Below are 17,110 nucleotides of genomic sequence, written 5' to 3' on the forward strand. Positions count from 1 at the left end.
TTCTCATTTCTCTTCTTTCAACTCTTTGCCAAACAAATCCTTAACTTAATTGGATTTAAATTATCTACAATTGTAAAAAAAAAAAAAAAAAAAACTATCTTTATCAAATTTTTTTCATTATCTACAATTGGATTTAAATTTTAGGATTAAATACAAATTTAACCCATGTGGTTACAATTTTACTAAAAAGTTTATTGATTTTTCAGTCAAATTTAATCTACCTTTATCAAGTGTGGTCCTTCAGTCCATTTGGCCCCTGTAAAAATAGACAATGCAAAACATTGCCGCGTGTACAATTCTTACAACATCAACATATTCTTTAAAACAAAAAAAAAAAAACCAAAAAGAAAACAAAAAGGATGGGGGTGGAAACACAGACAATTAGGAACGAATTTAAGGGGACCGTACAGGTTATGAACTCTCCCTAATTATATAAAAGAAAAAAAAAATTATAAGGTAAAAAATAAAAATTTAGCTTAATAGCCTTTATTAACAATTTTTTTTACTCCTGACTCCTGTCCATAAGAGCTTCTGCCCTTTGTCCTTAATGACAATGGAAAATGTCTCCGGTGCCAATGATGTTGTAGTTCTCTAATGACTCCCACCCTCGCATAGGTTTTTTTTTTTATCCTAAAAAAAAAAAAAAAAAAAAACTCGATTGTAAGCCACAAATACCAAATTTACTGTATGTAAATACCACTGCATGGTATACTTGCATAGGTACTCCAGTGCATTTCTTTCTTCTTAGTCAAGACAAATTATGAATCTTTGGTACCTACCGCGAGATATCCCCAAATTTTATATTTGTTGTGCATGCTTGTTATTTTCTAATAAAAAAGAAATTAGAAAATTACATTTTTATTTTGCTTTGTTGATGTGGCACTGTAAATAAGTCTTTATTAAAAAAAATAAAATTATAAGAATTAATTGACAGTGGATCAACATTCTCTCAAATTATTTGTCCGAGTTTGAGGGAATTTGAACAAGTAATTGTGAGAGACTACTCATAGGACTCACCTGACCGGATAAGTGATTAGTTAGTTTAATTTTTATTTGATCAGATGAGTCTCATAAATTACATCTTACAATCACGTGTTTAAATTTTTTCAAATACAAGCTACTCATTGATAAATGAAGTGAAATAAAAGTGATGTGGTGGATAGATATCACTCCTCCCTAATGGGAAATGATAAATATACAACCCCATCACAACTTTGGCACAATCCCCACTCACAATGAGGTGGGACCCACGTGTATGGGCCCCACCTCATTGTGAGTGGGTTGTGCTAAAATTGTACAAAGGGGTTGTACCCCAATCATCTCCCCCTCTTTAATGAGATTTGATTCTTACACTATACCATCACAACAACTGTACAACAACCCCTCACATGAGGATGGGCTATGAGGGTGGACCCTAGTATGTGAAGTCCATCCTCATGTGAGGGGTTATTGTGCAGTTGTTGTATTGGTGTTGTGAATCTAACATTTTCCCTCCCTAATAGGTGCACAAAGCAAGAGTCCAAAACTGATGTGGAAATACATTCTTTGACCATGTGGCGACCATGCACGTGGCATCTTGTAATTGGTTCAAGTAGTATTCTATCATTATGCATTAACTGTTCTCTCCTATGGTTGGGCCGTTGCAATAAATCAAGAGGCATGTGCACATTACATGGTGGCTAGCTAGCTACTGAAACTGTAACATCCTCTTTCGATCTGCGTCTCTGTCTGTCGATCTTCTCTCACATGGCATTCAAGAACAACCTTCTACTCTGCACTCCACTGGAATGCGAAACCATGGAAGAAATGCAGGCTTCCATGGAGAAAGCCAAGGCAGAAGGTGCCGACCTTGTCGAGCTTTGTCTCGATTCCATGTCATTCTCCCACGTTTCTGAGGTTCAGAAGCTCATTAAACAAAGAACTCTGCCTTCTATTGTCTCTTTCAGGTACGTACCTCCTCATCCTCTGTTTTTTGTTTTGTTTCTGTTTTCACTCCTCTCCCAAGCTTCTGCATGTATATTTTGATTAATTACCATGCAATTAATAAAGGAAACGCAAAAGTGTGATGTCGAGCTCCATATATTAATTCCTGATCACTTCTTTTTCGGCACCCCATTATCCCACTTTTTTTCAAGTTCAATCTAAACCCTCACGCAGGGAGAAAAGAAGAAGAAGAAAACAAACAAAGGGAGAGGAAAAAGCCCAGTAAACTGTGTTAATTAATTGAACAATAAAAGCCAACTCTTTTTTACCTTTTTCCTATTTTATGAAGGCTTATTAAATTGACATATGTTTAAAATATTACATGTGATTTATTTTTAAAATTTTACGTGATTTTTACGTGCATTTTAATTATTTTAATTATCAAGGTTTATTAATTTAATCTAAACTATAGGAGATTTGGTTAAACTTTTTAAATACAAAAGTTAAAAGTAAAGTGTAATTAAGCCTTACCACTGAATAAGTTGTAAGCTATCCATTTTTTTGTTCATCTTGTTTTTGAACTGTGTATTTTTGTTAAAAAAAAAAAAAAGAAAAGAAAAAAGAAAAAAAGTTTTTAATTATGCATATGAAGCTTTTTTTTTTTTTTTTTTATAAGGCTAAATTTCCTTATATTTGGAGGCCACATTTTTTTGGGCCAAATTGTCACTTGAAATGTTCAAAATGCCTTAATTTTAGACATTAATTGATTAAAATACACTCCCATTAAAAAAAAGAAAAAAAAAAAAAGGAAGGATGGCTATGCACGTGCGTGTTACGTACTCTTTTTTTTTTCGTGTATATATATATATATTTCGTCTAAAAAAAAAAAAGTGTATATATATATATATATATATATATATATATATATATTTGAACGGTATCTAATAATGGAGATATCGATATTTTGGCAGCTAAAAAAAATGGGAATATTGAAGTTATGGAGTAATGATAATAGGAAAAGGTGAAATATATAAATAATGTTTTTTCCTCTTTTGGCAACGACGTCTGTATGGGTCAGAGACTCAGAGGTCCTTCCCTTTACAGTTGCATTGATGTGAATCCACCCTACCCTTTGAAGCATTGATGTGAATCTACCTACCCTTAACAGAGGGATCATAATTACGATATTATGTGTGTCAGTTACTTACGAAAAGCATGTCGAGTAGTCCGAGGTGAGAGGAAAGTGTAGGAAGATCCTTTGAATTGTTTTGAGAAAATTTAGGACGGCCTGGACGGGGAAATCAACTATGACATTGATATGAATAAATAAAAATTAAATTTTCTACAAACTCAAAGTTAATTTGCTCCGTTCTCTCTCCTCTTTCTGTCTTCTTTCCTGTGCAAACCGATTTGGGGGAGGTCCCCCCCCCCCCCCCCCCTTACCTGTTGTTACCTTCACCTTCCTCGCAACCCCTTCTTTCTCTCCTTCTCCTCTATTCGCCTATCAAACTAGCCACCTAAATTCTATGAGAGTTTTCTCTCGTGCCAATCACCCAACTACTGTTTCCGCCTTTTTTGAGGTTTCTATCTTGACGGAATTTCTTCTGGCTCTTTTTCTTCTAGCTCTGCTCTCAACACAGAGCTCACCGGTTTATCCCGTCTCCTTTCACCGTGTTTTGTGCGTTTTTTGGTTAGTTTTTTGGATCGAAATCTTAGGATTTAGATCTACTATTTCTAGCCTATTTTCACTCTTCACGCGCCTCACCAGTGGGTTCGCCGGTGTCCTCCGAGTCCTTCGATGGTCGCCGTGCTCTCTTCCGCTGCCCATTCGCCGGAGCGTCTCCTGCACGCGCCAGGGATCTTTCTGGCGCGTGTGGACTACCTCTCCCCGCGGCGGCTTGTGGCGTTCTTCGGTGGCTCCAGCGTCTCTCACTGTCGAGGGGCCTTCCTCTGGCCGCGTGTGGCTCTCACGCGCCACCAGAGGTGGCTCCCACTCCTCTTCCCTTCGGGCCTCTGTTGTTGGCTTTTTCCTTGTTTTTGTGTTGTTTCAGCATGTTTTTTAACTGCTTTCTGTCTTTATATTTTCTGTGGTTGGATTTTGGTCTCTCTTGCAGACCCTTTCTCTAGAGATTTTGATATGTATTTAGTTGTGTCTGCTGTTCTCTGTTACTCCCTTTACTGAACCAGTGCCCACCCAATCATTTTTTTAGGATTGTTTTGGACTGGGTGGAAGGCCTCTGTGTGGGTCATGCCTCAGTTCTTCACTGGTTTGGTCTTTAGTCCAACTTGTTTGGACAATTCCTTGGATTTTTTCAAGGTTGATAGGGCCGGGACATTTTTAGTTCTTCAGGAATTGAGAAAACACCCATTCCCTCCTTCTTGTGATAGGCATGACTGCTTTATATTTGGGTTATTGTTGGGGTTTCCAACCCCTCTGTTTTCATTTCTTGTAACTTGCTCTTGATGAATGAAAGTGGTATTTACACAAAAAAAAAAAAAAATTAAATTAAATTTTCTAATCATTTATTCGGTTCAATAGATTTTAAAAATAATTTCTCATAATTATTTTTTAAATTTGAACAAATAATTTGAAATAAGAATGTACAAATAGAGCGATTATAACCGTTTTAAAATCACTAACCGCATATAACTACTTAACTGCTTTAAAAAAGAATTATAAATAACCACTAATCGCCTTGGCGGAAGCTGTTAGTGGTTATAGGGTTTGAAAAAAACGGTTAATAACCGCTTATATATATATATATATATAATTTGCAATTTGTAATGTTTAGGTTTTGGATTTGTTTGTATTTGGTTATTTGGATTTGTTATGTTTTAGATTTGTATTTGTATTTAGATTTGAATTTGTTACTATTTTGGATTTTAGATTTAAAACTGGACTAAAAGTTGCCAAAATCGGTTTGAAATTGGCCCAAAACCTAAATTGAAAAACGGTTATACAACCGCCTGTTATCTAGTCAATAACCGCTAACCAATGATTATAAAAATAACCGCCTCCGCCTAGACGGTTAGCGGTTGCGGTTGGTAAATTACAATAACCGCCTAGACGATTAGCGGTTAATTTTCCCATATCATTAATATATATATATATATACTGTATTCCATAAACCAATTTATTTTTTACCGTCTTCTTCTTCTTCCTCTCTCGCTCGCCCGTCACTCTCGACCTCCCCGATCTCACAAGTCTGTTGCTTCCCCCTTCTTCTTTCAAAATTCCAATCCCATCCCTCCGACTCCGATCTCACAAGTCACACCACCAACCTTCAGTCATTCCCACAATCCCACTTCCATCAATTAACCCAACTCGAATGCCGAAAATCTCTATTCGATCCCTCCAGATCTGAACCGAGAGACTCAGAGAGCGTGAATCCGTTTGAATGTATTGCTGGATTTGAACCTCTCTCTCCAATTCCGGTACCATGTCGTCAGCCGAAGCCGAGGCCGAGGCGCTCTTCTGCGCCAAAAGTATTTCCGAGATCCGAAATGTGGAGAGGCCTTGACCCGGTCCCAAATCCAGTTCAAGCAGGAGGAGCTCCGGCAGCTCGTTGGCGCCCAATACCGCGACCTCATCGACTCCGCTGACTCCATCGTCCTCATGAAGAACTCCTGCCACTCCATCTACTGCGCGCACTGTGAAGAGGAGAGAGATTACGTTTTTATTTTTTATTTTTTTATGATTATAATAATGCATTAATAATGCTACGGCATTCATAAGAAACGATAAAATTAGGATGTCTATTGTAGGTTACTTGTTGTAACTTTTTGGTATTTTTCTTAAATTTAGGAAATAAAATTTATAGGGAGATTGATGTGAGAAATGTTAGAAGTACTTAAACTTTTACAAAGAGAGTTTTACTAATTGACGTGACATCTTATACAAATACAAAAATACCCTTTATCAGTTCTGAGAAAAATGGGCCAGATCCTCTTCCCATCGCCGGATCTAGTTCTTGCCGGCGACCCCGTTCTCCGGCCAAAACAGTCGAATCCCGGCCGGCTAGCAGGGATGGTCGGGATTTGGCCCTTTCCCGACCAGACTGGCTGGATCCTATTGTTCTCGGACAGAACGGTCGGATCTTGGCAGGCTAGACAAGATCCGGCCGTTTCCCGAACAGAACGGCCGGATCCCGCCCGACTGGACGGAATCTGGCCGTTCCCGGCTAGAACTTCTGGATCCCGGCCGGCTAGCAGGGATGGCCGGGATTTGGCCCTTTCCCGACCAAACTGGCCGGGGATTAGGTCGTCGAGGTGAGTGGTCGGAAATTTTCGGTGGTATGCTGTGTTTCCGGCGTGGTATATTCACCGATAGATGGAATGGGCATTTTGGTCTTTATGTACTGAAATATTTTTTAATTCATTTTACTATTAAATTGATGTGGAGCCACTTATGAAGTTCCACATTAGTTAGTAAAACTCTTTTGGTAAAAATTTAAGGGATAATTGCACCGTTGGTCCTTGTGGTATGCCATAATTATTTTTCACTCCCTATGGTTTAAAAAGTTCATGAGAGGTTTTGTGGTATGCAATAATTACGTTTTACTTCCTGGGTCGATTTTCGGTCCACAATTTTGACGGAATCTGTTAGCCCTACACATCAGCGACAATTGACGACACGTGTCCATCTTAATAAAAATAAATAAACTTATTAAAAAATAAATAAACTTATTTTTTTAAAAAAAAAAAAAAAAAAAGAAGAAGAAAGAAGGGCAGGCTTGGGGTGGCTGGGCCACCCCCGACCACTGGGGAGGCTGCGGCCACCCTCAGAGGTGGCCGGGGGGTGGCCGCACGTCACCCCCGACCACTGGTGGTGGCTGTGCGCCACCCCCGGTGGCCACCCCCATTGGCTGGGGGTGGCCCAGCCACCCCAAGCCTGTCATTTTTTCTTCTTCTTTTTGTTTTTTAAAAAAATAAGTTTATTTATTTATTTTTTAATAAATTTATATTTTTTTTATTCAGATGGACACGTGTCGCCATCTTATTGGCGACACGTAGCGCTGACGTGTAAAGTTAACAGATTCCGTCAAAATGGTGGACGGAAAATCGAACCAGGGAGTAAAACGTAATTATTGCATACCACAGGAACCTCCCATAAACTTTTTAAACCATAGGGAGTGAAAAATAATTATGGCGTACCACATGGACCAACGGTACAATTATCCCAAAATTTAAGTTCACTTAGCATTTCTCGATCGATGTGAATGCTCCAATAAATAGCTTTGTTAAGAAAAAAACAAAAAACAAAAAAGAAAAAATCTTTTTTTATTCTCCTTCCTCTCTCTCTCTCTCTCTCTCTCTCTCTCTCTCTCTCTCTCTCTCTCTCTCTCTCTCTCTCTCTCTCTCTCTCTCTCTCTCTCTCTCTCTCTCTCTCTCTCACATTCTCATTCTCATCTACATCTCCTTAATTAATCGAGATACTCCTTTAACCTAGGGATAATTCCAAATTCAAACACAAAATCAATTGCAATGTCCATTGAGCATCATTTGCCGGGCACGTTCCTTGCTAGACATTGCAGTGTTGCTCTTCTACGGCAGCTCTAGTCCAGTTATTATTAGTGTTATCCTCTTTGATATGACTTTTAAGCTCTCTTGCGGTCGTAATAGGCGTATCTCCAGCCAGCCCACACATTAGACTGCCTAAAAAACTATCATTTTTAGCGAATTCTTTCTCACACTGTGTGCTAAGAAATTATTGAGTTGGACCATTTATTTGGCCCATTCTTAAATTTTGGATTTTAATTTGGATTATACTGTTCGTACAATAGTCTCTGTCGGTATGCCCGACTGTCGTTCTTTTGTATTGTTCTTTCTTTTATTAATAAAATTTGACTTGCCCAAAAAGAAAAAAGAAAAAATAAAAACGACAAACCCACAAACATAATGCCACATGAATTTTCATTTTTTTGTCTAAGCAAGATTACATTAGTAAACCAAGAAATACAAAAGGGTGGAGCACTTCAACAAAGACCTAAAAAAGACATTATAGCGCAATAAAAAAAAAGGAATGGACCAAATAAATGGTCATGCAACAGCAAAAGAACCTAGTGGCAATCGCAAAAAGATAGAACCAATAATGACTAGACCTAAGTTGCAAAAGATGAGCTCTACTATGATGTTTGACGAGAGAGGTGCTTTAAGAGACATCAAATTTGAATCTGGCATTCTCTGTAGGCGAAAAAAGGAGGCCACCAACCATGGATTGGCATAGGAATGAGAGGATGAGATCAAACTTCCAAAACATTAACAAAATGAAAGAAAAAATAAGAAGAAGAGAGAGAATGAGAAGGGGAAGAGGAGGAGGAGGGAGAAGGCGTCAGTACTCTTCCCTCCTCCTTAGGCAACACTCACTTGGGGGAGGAACTGGGAAGGTTCCTAACTAAGAACGAGAAAGTCCACACACATGGGGAAGAGGAGAAAGCCGCTCTCTCTAAAGGTTGGAATGCCACACTTGAATTTACTTGATTTGCAAACAAACTCTTTGTGAATCAATGCACTTTTGACAATCAAGGTTGGGTCCATCCACCAAAATCCCTTGCAATTTGGGCAAGGGATTGCAGGGAAGCTGGATCCTAGGTCCATGAGTTTCAATCATTTAATGATTGAGGCATGTGAAATTAGCAAGTTCTCCCCATCACATAATCCCAAGTAGTATGGTAAATGTAATTGTTATTTTGTAATGGTTGTGCTACACTAATCATGTATATAAAAGCAAAAGCCTCAAGAAAATAGCTTAAAATCGCAACAAGTGGTAATCTAAAATACTCACAAGTGAGCCCTTTAATATATCCCACGTATTAGAATATATGAAAAATATATTATATTTTTTTGTATATTCCATATTTGGTTGATAATGAAATATTCTCTATTATTTGTCTACAATACAAATGTCCATAGTTATAGGGTATAGAGTAAATATGGATATGATAATAAAATCCCCATGATTTAATTACACCCTATATTTGATTACAGTTAACCCGTAAATAGAGAATATTTCAATATCAACCAAATATGGAATATAAGAAAAATATATTATATTTTTCATATATTCTAGCACCAAGAATTCGTATATAATATATTAGCATAAATCATAATATATTAAAAATATAAATAAAATAGGATTTCTTTGGTATTCTAATATTAATAGGTAAAGTGTTGTTAGTGTCCAAATAAAATAAGGAAACAAATATATTAGAAATATAAATCAAATTGGATTTATTTGATATAAATACATTTTTTATACATCTCATTTTCAAATCTACCATTGGATTTATGGGACCCACATTGGATCCCACAAATTCAATGATGGATTTAAAACTTGGTTGTATGGAGATGTATAAGAGATGCGTAAAAGATGTATGTGTATCATTTCTCAATATGAGAAATAGGGTAAAGTGTTATTATTGTCCAAATCAAATAAGGAAACAAATAAATACAAATCAAATTACATTGAGGAATCATATATTTATTATTATATATAAGAGAAATGATTGTTGTACAACTCTTGTACAACTCCAACAAATTTTTTTTTTTCAAACTAACCATTTGATCTATTTTCCTATATGTGGGTCCAACATATTCAATGGTTGATTTTAAAAAAAGTTGTTGGAGTTGTACAAAAGTTGTATAGAAGTTATAAACCTATTCTATCTCTATATATAATATCAGAAGCCTTCAAGAGTATAGCTTAGAATTGTAACAAGTTACATATCTAAAATCGAATTGAGCCTTTAACTTAGGTCACATATATTAAAAATGAATTGGGCCTTTGTATATATATAAAATATATAATAGCAGAAACCTTGAGAAATGAAATCTAGGGTGCTTAAAATCTTGACAAGTGACATTTTAGGAGTGTTAAAATTGTGATAATTGGCATGGTAAATTTTGACAAGTGAAACTGTTATTTTGTGATTTAGTGTCAATTTAATTCAATCCACCAATGATAAAAAAAAAAATTTATATATCACATATTGAACATTAAAACTAGAGAATCAAGAAAACAAATAGATAAATTAAAATAAATTGTTTGCTAGTAAATATGTAGAATAAGCTTTGAATATGGGTAAAAATTATTTCCGTTTGTAGTCAATGAAAAGAAAAATGAGAATTGGAAGGTGATATTTAAGTTGGAAGCTAAAGGAACCTTCTTAAGCCAAAATATTCTAATGACAATAATAAGAATCAACACTAAAGAAAAAAATAGTTAAATTGTGCATTAAAAATAATAATATTACCTCACCAATAGTCAAAATTCAACATTGTTAATAGGTTTGGGTGGCTAAAATTGTTAAATAAGCCAAAACTTTCCAGCAATTTCATACTTGGATTAATATATGTTTAGTAGCTATGCAAAAATTTCACTAACAATGTTTAATAAAAAGTAGATTGAAAAAGAACCAAAATTTAATATAGAAAATGGTTTTAGGGCGTCTAAATCTATGACAAGTAGCATTTTATGACTGTATTTTTGTTGTTTATTGTTTGTTTAATTTGATTCACCCTACCATCACCATAGGGCAGATATGGTGACAGTAGGGTGAATTGAATTTAATGAATTCTTCTATAATGTTTCTTTTCCTTTTTATTTTTCATTATTATCACTTACGTTTTTTTAGCAATTCCTTTCTACAATTTTTTCGCAAAAAAAATTATTGAAATTAAATTATAATTTAATCATTGAAAATAAGCATGAGAATTGGAAAAGAAATAGTTAAGTTGAAAACTAAAGAGACTTTCTTAAGCCCAAATATTCCAATGACAACAATAAGTATGAGCACCAAAGAAATAATTGTTAAATAATGCACTAAAAATAATAATATTACCTTAAGCATATATGGATAACCAAAATTTAACATTTTAAATGATTTTATGGTGGCTAAAATTTTTAAATAAGCCAAAACTTGTTAGCAGTTTCATACTTTGGTGCATATACGTTTAATAGTTGTGCAAAACTTTCACTAACAATTGTTAATAAAAGGCAGGTTGAAAAATAACCAAAATTTAATAAATTAAATGGTTTTAGGGTGGCTGAACCCGTTCTAAGTGGCATTTTATGATTGTTTGAATTTAATGAAATCCTCTATAACCTTTCTTTTCTTTTTTTTTTAAACTTTTTCATTACTATTATTTATATATTTTTGCTATTCTTTTCTAAGCCGTAATCACAAAAAGAAAAAAGAAAAAAAGAAAACAAAAAAGTAATCAAATTATAATGAAAAACCCGCGCTATAAGCTAGTGATATAAATTTTTCACAAACTGGCCGGGTTGGAAGAATTCCTTCAACCCAGTCTTTAAAAGTGTTATGTGTTTCTTGAGCATGTGAGAATCACATTTTATTTATTTATTTATTAATTCTATTAAAAAAGCACGTGAGAAGCAATTTCTATTAGAAAAACATGTGATTTTTTACATGCTAAGGGATACCTAACACTTTTAGAGATTGAGTTGAAGGAATTTTTCTATAACCCAATTTGTAGAAAATTTCTATTCATAACGTAGTTATTTTAAGGACATAAATTTCCTAGAAATTGATTTGTAAGACTGGCCTCTAAAAATGACTTGTCCCTTAGCATGTCAGGAGCTTTTTTTTTTTTTTTTCAAAGGAAATGAACTCATTGATAAAAATTTGAATTTCTACTATCATAGCAATGTTTTATTTATTTTTTGTTATTGAACCCAAGGCCATATGGGCTGGGCATCCTATATCTAGCTAGTCCCTTCATGCCCCTCTTGCGACTCAAATCGATCCTGGTCACCTCTTCTATGGAGAAGAAAAGGAGATGACAATCAACCATGCATATATAGGCCATGCATTAGCTATATCAAAACAATGATCGGTACACAATAATAATTTGATGGGTTATTTAATTCATATGTTTTTCTTTGGCCATAAGGTTATTTCTTATATTAATAATATCAAAATATATATGTCAATTTACTCATTTGATAATAGTCAGCTTCTTTAAACTGGAACTGTTTGAGAAAAATCTATGGAAATCCAAAGAGCAAATAGCACATTGACTTCAGTTTGTTTAAAAACTCATATATGTGTCCTCGCCTAGTTGTTCACATTAGATAATTTTTTTAAATAGAAAAAATTCAAGCCAGGCATTTAAGAAATAAAAATAAAATTGCCATTTCTCAGGCTCAAATCATCAGGGAGCTCAGGCAAAGGTGACTGCAAGTTTACCTGCTTGCAAGTTCTGAGGCTGGCTCTTGAACTAGATGTCGAATTCGTTGAGATGGACTATGAGGTACATCCTTAAGGATATATTATCCACTTGTCCTCATGTAACTGTCATAACTACCACTATGAGTATACTCCACTTTCCATTCTCTTTTAAGATTTGGGGTCTCATTTTCTTTAATGACGGATTTTGAAGATTTTTTGGTACAAAGCAAAGCTGAAAATGAAGTCATTTGTTCATAGAACTTGTGATATATATATATATATATATTCTGCTTTTGACCCTGTTGTTTTCTCCAACCGAAATGAAACTTTTTCAGGTGGCATCAGATGTTGGCATGGCTGAGCACGTGTACAAGCGTGCCGATAGCAAACTAATAGTATCAAGTTATGTGAATGGTGGGAAACCTTCCACTGAGAGGCTTGGTCATCTGATTGCATCTATGCAATCTACTGGAGCAGATGTTATCAAGCTTGAGATTAACGTGGATTATATCACAGATCTAGCACCAGTTTTCCAGATGCTTACTTATTGCCAGGTATTCGTTTATACAATTGATGTCAATCATATGATGCTATGTATTGCTTTCCTAGTAACATTCTTCAGAGAGCGTATAAGCTTAAGGTGATAGAAAATGATGAATCTAATCATTTGATTAATATTCTAACAGCAATGGCAGTTCTAAGATTCATGCCTTGAGAAAAAAAATATTTTCTTTAGAAGAATATAATGCAGCATTTCCAGTTCACCTTACACACAAACTAAAAAAAGCAGAACTGGAATCGACCCTGAACCTCTAGTGCTTCCTTTGTTTTAAAAATGTTTTCAGGTGTACACAAAATCAGATATTAGAGTTTCTCCTTGCCTTTATTGAGTTGATTACTTCTATTTTCTTCCTGTACTTCAACCAACATAAGGCATCTGCTGCTGTTATGTCCATCTCCAGGTGCCTTTAATTGCTGTTGCAGTGGGCAGTAGAGGTCTAATAAGCCAACTGTTGGGTCCTAAATTTGGTGGTTTTTTAGTCTATGGATCTCTGGAAGGCAAATCAGTGCCTGGCTTGCCAACTTTAGTCAGCCTTAAACATGTTTACAGACTTGAATACATGAATGCAGATACAAAAGTTTTTGGTCTCATTTCGAACCCGGTAGGCCATAGCAAAGGCCCTATTCTGCACAACCCTGCCTTCAGGCACACAGGATATAATGGAATTTACGTTCCCATGCTGGTCGATGATATCAAGGAATTCTTTGAAACCTATACAGGGACTGACTTCGCAGGTTTCAGGTATGCACACATTCTTTCATAAAAGAAATAGAAGAGGAGCATTCCCTTGCTTGTCTTTTTAGGTTTATTTCTTTTGCAACTTGGCTTCTATATCAAACTTCTTCTAACTAATTTTACCACCTAGGTTGTTAGCTATTTCAATATTTACCTATACTTTCTGTTCACCATTCATAACTGGGCTTGATATTCACTCTCTAGTAAGTTGGTATCAAGTATCAAATGTTGCTTATTAGAGTATGTACAGATTGGATACTATGCTGTATTCATTTTAGTGTTCAGGAAATAGCTGTTTTCCTGGAGTTTTGGGTGTATAACCAAATTGCATTGTAATACTTAGCTGATATATGATAGAATTTACTCATTCATCAAAAAAAAAAAAAAACAAGGAATCTGCATTTTCAATGTTCCTGTATCCCAAAAGCAAGCTTAAGCGGAGAAGAATGAGTGAATTTAATCATTTAATTAATATTCTAATAGTCCCGTTTTTGCACATTTTTGCACAGAACAAATATATCAATTGTGCTTATTTAGCAGGATCCCAGTACTTTGTTCTCTAACATCTGGTTTTTTCCTCTCTATTTGTTGAAACTTGTAGTGTTGGAATCCCACACAAGGAAGCAGCAGTTGGATGCTGTGATGAAGTGCATCCACTGGCTAAGGTCTGTAAACTTGGTGATGTACATTACTTTTTTTCTTCTTCTTCTTGTTAATAAACTTTATTGTAAATTGTTTTTGTTTGTCTTTTTGGTATAAGATCTACTGCCTGAACAGGAAAAATAAAACTGCTAGAGGTTAGTCAGTTAAACAAGATTTCCTTCGTTGTTTGCTTTAGTAGTGCCATATGGCCCATATATACTGAAAAGTCATGTTGGATGATATATCAGGGGCCGAACTATATATGTATTTCTGCTTGGTTCTTCCGTTGGATCCGTTTGCTTTTGGTCTCAATCCCCAACCAGAACGAAATGAGGTTCATGTTGAATTAAGAAACTAATTATGTTACTGTGTTGCGTTAGCTGTTCTTTAATCTCAGTAAGCTAAGTTCCATCCTAAGCGGGAGAATATGTTACAAGTCCTTGCATGAAGTTTTAGTAGATATATACAACTCGGCTAAGTAAATGGGATTACTAAAATCCAATAGCTTGACATTAACAACCATCGTGCAGACTTAGATATCAGACATACAGTGATAATTCAGAATTTCAGCTGTAAGGCACACCATATATGTTTGAATTTGCTGTGTCAATTGTAGAATAATGTCTATATAAGCCTCTAAGTTGTTGTTCTTTCTGAATCAGTCCATAGGAGCTGTAAATACTATAATAAGACGGCCCATTGATGGGAAGCTGATTGGTTATAACACAGATTGTGAGGCTTGTATCACTGCAATTGAGGATGCACTAAAAGGTACTATAATAACAAAAGTCTCATTTTCTTGATTATTTTGATAGTTGGCTGTATGCATATTTCTAACACATCATATTCTAAATGTTAGATAGTAACTATAGCCAAGAATATAATATGGCTTGTTTTTCTATCTTCCTGGAGGTGTTGAGACAGATATTTTGTCTTTATTTAGTTTATGACATGGTTCATTACCTATACTTATTTTCTTTCCAATACAGTTATTAATATGAAGATTTCTTAAACAGAATTACAGGCAACCTGAAAAGGATGATTTCTTTGAGGGAAGACAATGTATAATGATAGTCTAGGTAACATGATAGATTGTTGTATCAGGTGAAAGTGTAGATAACATCATTAACATATCATTTATATGAGCAGATAAACGGGTTGAGAATGGGGATGCATCACATGCTTCTCCTATAGCTGGGAAAATTTTTGTGCTGTTGGGAGCAGGAGGTGCAGGAAGAGCACTTGCTTTTGGTGCTAAAAGTAGAGGTGCTCGTGTTGTCATATTCAACAGGAATTATGGTAATAGAACTCTTATAGTCTTCTCTTTAGCATAACATTAAAAACGGATTTGTTCTCTCTAACCACAGACTTATCTTTTTCTAAAAGAGAGAGCAAAGGCTCTTGCAAATGCAGTTTCAGGGGAAGCTCTGCCATATGAATGTTTGGATAGATTCTGCCCAGAGAAGGGAATGATACTTGCCAATGCCTCTGCTGTAGGAATGGAACCAAATTCAGATCAAACTCCTGTTTCAAAGGTTCTATCTCCCTCATTATATAGTGTAGAACACATAATGACCAGAGAAGGGATTTATTCGATCTCTTCCTTATTTAGTCTAAGTTTACTTGTCCACAACTCATAGCCTCTATATAAATAGAGACCATTGTAATCTGTTTATTGCATACTTTAATACAAGATGTAGCCCTAACGCTTCATCAGTCTCTCTTTTTCTGCTTCCGCTCTCTTCTCTCTTTTATATTATATTTCCCATCATATATTTCTACAATATTGATCTCATGTCTGCTTGTTTAGGAGGCCTTGAGAGCATATGAGCTAGTTTTTGATGCGGTTTATACTCCTAGAAATACGAGGCTCTTGCAAGAGGCTACAGAGGTTGGGGCCACTGTGGTGAGTGGAGTTGAGATGTTCATCAGGCAGGCCCTTGGGCAATTTAGATTGTTCACTGGTGGCTTAGGTACCAATCTTCCTCTTGAGACAAACCATCACTCTCATTTGTCTTTTTTGTTATTTTAACTGTAACAAGAGCCCATATTGAACCTAAATTTTGCTTGTACTGCTTAATTTGCAGCTCCAGAAGATTTCATGCGCAAGCTTGTCCTAGAGCAATTCTGATTCTTATACCCAACCATGTCGAGAACAAATGTGTGTGGTATCAATTCCTTCATTTCATCTGCTGTATTAAAGAAATAAATCTGTGAAGATGCTTGGCTCAGCTTATATGGTATGTTTGAGGTTGTACTACTTCAGCTTGAACAACTTCACCGGCTTGTCAATCCAGAGACCTTCCATTCCCCCTCTCTTTGAAGTTTGAACGTTACTCCACTGGATCAATAAGTGCATAATTATGCACTAATTAAGTATTGCAAATAAAAAGAAAAAAAAGAAGGGTTTTTCACTGTATAAATAGAAGCTTGAGAAAGCTTTTGTGAAAACTGTTTTTGGCAGTGTGTAGCATTAGAGTGTTGCAACGTGTAAAAAAATGCTATATGAAAAAATAGTTCTTTCTCTCTCCCCTCTGGTTTTTTGAGTATGACGAGGTATTTAGACTCTGGATATTGTGGGTATCGTTCTAATAGTGTGCTCCACCGCCGGGGAAGAAAATGCTGGAAACTCAAAAGCTAAGACATGTGGAGCAACTTCAGCCAGATTCTATATCAGTGTAAAAGAGGTAGTGAATCTATGTTTCCGTTATGTATTTATTTATAACGGATAAAATAGAAAGTACGAGGCTTAGGTTCCGACCAAATATATAATCAATATTTTGGACTTAGCGAGGTGATCCAAGATTATTGTATCTCTTGAGTAATGATTGTTTTGAAAGGAGTTCAGTTTCATGATTGTGAAAGATAAGATCAGCCGGTTTCATGTCTAGTACTTTCATTGTTGAATAAACATATGAAAGTTGTATATATACATTCTTTTACTGAGCTACTTGTAGTGCTGCTTAATGCACCCTTTTTATGACCCTTTTATTATGATGAGATCTACTGCATGATTTTTTTAAGTGCACAACAAAAATCACCATTGATATATCATATG

General features: G+C 35.5%; 1 protein-coding gene across 1 annotated transcript; it reads left to right on the forward strand.

Moving 5' to 3' along the window:
* Window positions 1-1,697: 1,697 nt before the first annotated feature.
* Window positions 1,698-16,980, forward strand: LOC133851023 (bifunctional 3-dehydroquinate dehydratase/shikimate dehydrogenase, chloroplastic-like). Its single transcript, XM_062287312.1, has 10 exons — window positions 1,698-1,946; window positions 12,087-12,195; window positions 12,449-12,667; window positions 13,076-13,416; window positions 14,012-14,075; window positions 14,715-14,823; window positions 15,202-15,351; window positions 15,439-15,587; window positions 15,863-16,025; window positions 16,140-16,980. The coding sequence occupies exons 1-10, from the start codon at window positions 1,747-1,749 to the stop codon at window positions 16,181-16,183; spliced, it is 1,548 nt and encodes a 515-aa protein (XP_062143296.1). The 5' UTR covers window positions 1,698-1,746; the 3' UTR covers window positions 16,184-16,980.
* The last annotated feature ends 130 nt before the right edge of the window (window positions 16,981-17,110 follow it).

This window comes from Alnus glutinosa, chromosome 12 (assembly GCF_958979055.1).
Source record: "Alnus glutinosa chromosome 12, dhAlnGlut1.1, whole genome shotgun sequence".
Lineage (NCBI taxonomy): Eukaryota > Viridiplantae > Streptophyta > Magnoliopsida > Fagales > Betulaceae > Alnus > Alnus glutinosa.